The sequence below is a fragment of the Parambassis ranga genome, chromosome 2 (genome assembly GCF_900634625.1).
Source record: "Parambassis ranga chromosome 2, fParRan2.1, whole genome shotgun sequence".
Taxonomy (NCBI): Eukaryota; Metazoa; Chordata; class Actinopteri; family Ambassidae; genus Parambassis; species Parambassis ranga.
In genome coordinates this window covers 44,679,689-44,684,929 of record NC_041023.1, presented here as the reverse complement: position 1 = coordinate 44,684,929, position 5,241 = coordinate 44,679,689, and the positions used below count along the sequence as shown (strand labels likewise).

The 5,241-nt window shown below is 44.7% G+C and overlaps 2 protein-coding genes across 2 annotated transcripts; one reads left to right on the top strand and one right to left on the bottom strand.

Annotated features, from left to right (window-relative positions):
- Positions 1 to 1,698: 1,698 nt before the first annotated feature.
- LOC114449516 (coiled-coil domain-containing protein 106-like) lies at positions 1,699 to 3,951 on the bottom strand. Its single transcript, XM_028427251.1, has 7 exons — positions 3,767 to 3,951; positions 2,964 to 3,152; positions 2,717 to 2,893; positions 2,483 to 2,638; positions 2,209 to 2,409; positions 1,968 to 2,128; positions 1,699 to 1,897 (listed from the first exon to the last, which is right to left on the bottom strand). Exons 1-7 carry the CDS (start codon positions 3,804 to 3,806, stop codon positions 1,742 to 1,744), a joined length of 1,080 nt encoding a protein of 359 aa, XP_028283052.1. The 5' UTR covers positions 3,807 to 3,951; the 3' UTR covers positions 1,699 to 1,741.
- A 286-nt stretch (positions 3,952 to 4,237) lies between these two features.
- On the top strand, positions 4,238 to 5,204 carry tmem238a (transmembrane protein 238a). Its single transcript, XM_028428208.1, has 3 exons — positions 4,238 to 4,357; positions 4,733 to 4,890; positions 4,978 to 5,204. Exons 2-3 carry the CDS (start codon positions 4,737 to 4,739, stop codon positions 5,139 to 5,141), a joined length of 318 nt encoding a protein of 105 aa, XP_028284009.1. The 5' UTR covers positions 4,238 to 4,357; positions 4,733 to 4,736; the 3' UTR covers positions 5,142 to 5,204.
- The last annotated feature ends 37 nt before the right edge of the window (positions 5,205 to 5,241 follow it).

Below are 5,241 nucleotides of genomic sequence, written 5' to 3'. Positions count from 1 at the left end.
TGCCCTGTTGGACAGGAGTCCCGCCTACTACGCCTGTGATTGGTTCAGTATTGGCGCTCACGCACTTTTATTGGCCAAATCGAGCTGCCTGTCAGAACGGACTGGTTTTACTACTTCCAGCGTAACTCCCGCTCTGATTGGACAGCCTGGAGAGGTCAAAGTGGAAACTGAGTTTTGTTCTACTTAACCCCGCCCCCCCCCCCCCCCCACCCATCCACCGCCACCACAGAGCCGCAGGGTAGTCTGGGAAATGTAGTGAATCAACATTGAAGTGCCACGGAACTATTGATTATTGTTTGTTTGTGTGTTTTTTTTTTACTGAAAACGGCGAAATAAATTAAATTAAATTAAATTAAATAAATCAAAATAAATACACAAACGTTAAAATTGCCACAAAATAATATTTTTATATATTATATAATATTTTATATTTTTATTTATTCACAGTTTATTAAAAACAACAGCAAAACTTTACCAAATAAATAAATACATTTTATCAGTTTATCTATTATTATTCAAATTGCATTAAATTTTCATATTACAACAGAATTGTATTTAATCTGGTAATAATCATGTGCAGCTGATATTATTGACCTTTGGGCCACAATCAAAACACTGATATGTATGTGTGTGTATGTGTGTTGTTTTTGGCCCATTTATCCATATAAAGTGATGATTTAAGGAGAGAAAAAAAATCACAACCAGCAGCATCTGACCCTCATTATGATTCATAAAACTCACCAGTTTATCATTGACCTGTGTGCTGCAGCAGCCAGCCGGGTGTTATAGTGATTCTGTTATTGATGAGACGTTAAGGGCCTCACTGTGCTGACGGCCGACCTCCATGTCCCCTGCAGCTTCATGCTGTCCATGCAAAACAAACACTTCATTTATCCCTAAGGATTATTACTGTGTCAGTTTCAGACCCTGATCCTACAGCATGCGTCTAAAAACACTCACACATTTATGATGCATTTAAAATGCATATGTCAGCATATCAAACCTATCCATCCTGTCTCTATTGACTCACTGAATCTCACCTTCTGCCACTAGAGGGTGCTGCAGTCCACAGTGAAGTACATGATAAGTCAAAGTAGACTGTAATTTGGACTTTTATGTACTAATCATATTTTCTTTTGTCTGCTTTAAATCACATCTGTTATACTGTTGACGTAAGAAAAACTCAAACACTGAAGCATTTTAGGTCATTTAATATCTTACAATAGATAAATCTTGTCATCAACTTAATGTCACCTCCATGTGATAGTAAAATAAATATATGAAACTTGTGAAAAAATAAACTTTTTTCAATAACATAAGTATTTTTTTTAGCATACAAAGTAAAAAAAAGGCAAAAATTAATAAAGAAAATAAATATTTCTCTAAATAAACGTTCATGTGGGATTACTCGCTGGCACAAAAATCCTTTTTTCACCAACTGAAGACACTTTCAGTCATTTTATATCTGCTCTATGAAGAGAAACAAAAACAGTCAATCCCCTCTGAAATTAAATCTCATGTCTATTTAACTTTATAATTCACAAATTATGCATTTTGTAGTTAATGCAGATAAACAGAACTTAAAAAAACTTCTGTCTTCACAGCAACCTGTTCAACACTGAAATGGCAAAAAGCAGCTGTACATAAGTAAAAAGAACAAAAATCTCATCATTACAAAGAAAAATTACCAGTCTCTGGCCCTTCATCCCTCCTGCTCCTCCTCCTCCTCCTCTCCTGATGGTCAGTTCCTGAACCTGTAGGAGATCGGCAGCAGTTTGTGAGTCTTCTTCATGCTCTGGACCTTGGTGTGCGTCGGCTCGTCCATGGTCTTGTAGCACCGCCGGGCGTAATCCAGGAGCTTCTCCTTCGACGCCTCGAACTCTCCGACCTCGCTGACCTGCAGAGACAGCAGCACTGTTCACGAATGTGGACGTTTACACCGTGCTAAACATCAAGAGCATTCGCACCTTCTCTGGAGCCACCAGCAGCAGCTCTGCGATAGGGGAGGTGGAGGCCATGGTGTTCCGGTCCACGCCGTGGATCTGGAAGGCTCGGGACATGCTCCTCACTCGCTGGTACGTGGACAGGATCTTCTTATAGCGGATCAAAACCCCATCTGGGTCTTTCACTGTGGAGGGAGAAAATAAAATGGAGGACAAAGTGTCTCACAAACACGAGACAAAGACGCTCGCACCCAGGACCCCCCACCTCTCTGCCTCTCTCTGCCGTGTGTGATCCTGAAGATCCTCCTCATCTTCATCCTCGGCTCCCCGCTGCCTCGCCCTCTGCTCTTCCTCCTTGACCCCTTCTCCACCGAGGAGTCATCGTCGTCCTCCTCCAGCTCCTCTTCCTCCATGTACTCATCCTCAGTGTAATAACTGTCTTCCTCCAGGTGGAACTCCTGCTTGACTGCGGCAGAGAAAGCACAAGGTGAGCGGAGATGTTCTCTGTCTCAGGGTTAAATATTCAAACTCCTCCTCACCTGGGATGGCGGCGCTGCGGCGAGCCCTGGTTCCTGGTCCCTGCAGCCGTTTCAGGGTCATTCCAGACCGAGTGGTCATGGGGGAGGGAGGGGAGGGCGAGCTGGCAGGCTGGACCTTCACACCGCTCTGGGCGTCTCTACACCAATCTGTCATCACTGTGTGCAATAAAAACAATTAAACAGAAGAAGAAGAAGAAGAAGAAAGACGCTGGCTTTCCTTTCCAGGGGCCTCACCCTCTGGGCCCCTCATGCTGACGATGAAGCGGTCCAGCTGGCAGCGCAGGAAGTTCCGCTCCTCCTCCAGCTCCTCGATGCGCTTCTGCAGCCAGGCGTTCTTCTCCAGAGAGACGTACAGGTGAGCGCGCAGGTTAGACACCATGATGAAGGGGCTGTACTGAGAGTGCGGAGGCTCTGCACGGAGACGACACATTGAGTTACTGACACATAATAAATACATGAACAGCGGATGTGCGCGGCGTACCGTCCATCATCTGCGGGCCCTGGTTCAGGTGATAGGCCGGCGGCCGCTCTATGCTCTCCTCCAGAGGGAAAGACACCTCATAGGCATCCAGGTACAGACCGCTCCCACCTCCTCGCCCCTCTGCTGCTGAGGACGATGCTGCTGCTGCTGATGATGATGATGAAGATGAGGGCTGGGGCATGTAGTGCTCTGATGCAGACAGAACACACAATCAGGGAAACAACCATCAGTCATTTAATCAAACAGCCAGTGTGATGAAAGTCACTGCACACGCTCAGTAGGAGTCTGCTGCCGCATCAGGAAGCTCTTGTAACACTGTTACAAGCTAGTTTTCCAAAATAAAAGCACATCCTGCTGCACATGAACTGCATTTATGTGATTCAAATAAATCCAATCCACCATTATAAGTCAGTTTGCCCCATGCACAAAACAACCTTCAAGAAAATAGTTTGATATCTAAGCAGGGAAATGCTTTTTTGTGGGAAACTAAACCACACGGCAACGACTTTTGTCTTTATTATATAAAACAAAGCAAGTGTAATATTAAGCAGTACAGCTTTATTTAAAAGATATTATCAAAAAATATACTTTCAACGTGTTTTTTTCAGCTTAAACACAGTTTATAATCTTTACATGAACAGCCTAAAATACATGAAAATTAAATATATATTAGTAAAACTCTGATTAAAAACCAAACTGATGTTGTAAATAAACAGGGTTTATGGGTTTATACGCTACGTGACATTTCCCAAACATTTCCCAGGGGTTTAAACGCACTTCCGCCCGCGGGCAGGTGCAGTTACCTGTCGGGTTTGCGTCGTCTCTGCTGGTTGGAGGATTCATGGCTGGAAGCTGCCGCTCGCTACTGATGAGTAATAACCGGGTCCGCCCGTCGTTCTTTGTGTCCCGGCGTCCTGGGCGCAGTTATACTCCTGTAATACAGACCGACGCGACACATGTGCGCACACACACACGCACAGCTGTGTGAAGGACCTGATTATAAGTGGCACCCACAGGTGGTTCACACATGCGCAGAAACGTTTTTTTTTTTTGTTCCTGTATGAGTTTAATAGATTAAAAATCCCAAAATGTGTCACTTTGATCAATATAACGATATACTTCTGATTTTAAAGGGAAGGTTAGTGTAGCTTTATTCAACATAACTTTATTTACAACACATGTGTGCACAGACTGTCATATAACAACAGTAAGACAGTAAAGACTAGAAGAAGAAGAAGAAGGACTGTGACCGGAAGCGCGTCACCACAGAGGCGGGGCTCAGGTGGGCCGCTACACAAGCAGGTAAAATGCGGAAGTAAAGAAGAACACGTAGAAAAACGTAAAGAAAACGGTCCGCGAACATTTCTGTGCAGCCGAGCTGACGAGAATAAGCGGTAAGTCGAACCGTGTGTGGACATAATGTCTGATAAATGTATAATTACCGACATGCTTGTTGTCTGCAGAGGTGCAGGTCATCTCCAAAGTTACAGTGCAGAGGACATGAAGGGTTAATAACGTTGTATCACAGTCCTATAATGCTGTTAGTGTTGTGTTTAAACGTGGCTTCGCTGTGGCCCCTGTAGACTTTATGTGTGTAAGTATGTAAATAAGTGGACTAATCCCACTTAAAACAACATGAAGTCAAATAATAAAGACAGTTCTCTGCATTTCTCCTGACCATGCCGCACACATCTTCTACTCATGGACCAGGTTTTGTGTGTTCCTTGGCAGGCAGGCAGGCTTTAACAGTCTTTCCTCCCCCCTCCCAGCTGCATGATGGGCCTGTGTGACAAACTGTCCCACTGTAAACTGGCGCTGGCCTTTGCTGTGCTGATGGACCTGCTGGGTGGATCCGCTCTGCTGGTGGGAGTCTTTGCCCCCCTGGAGATCCAGGGACAGGACTATGGAGACCTGTTGGTCTATACTGGTATGTGTGTAACCTGTCAAATAAGATCATCTGATTATTTTAATTAAATAATTAATAGTTAATACATCTGCTGCCACCTCTCCTCAGGAGCCCTCTTTGTGCTGAGTTCGATGGCCGGCTGGGTGCTGTGGTACAGCGGGAACATCGAGGGCTTGACCTCCAAGAAGGAGCTTGGACACATCAGCAGCGCCGTGGACCGGATCGCCCGCACCCTCAGCCGCAAGATCCGGTCGTACCGGAGCCACCGCTGAGCCCTGTGAGGAGGAAGTTCCCTTTCACATTAAAAGTCTGCCTGTGTTTGTCAGTATTATTATGAGGAACAGACACTGTTAGAATAACAAAAATTGTTAA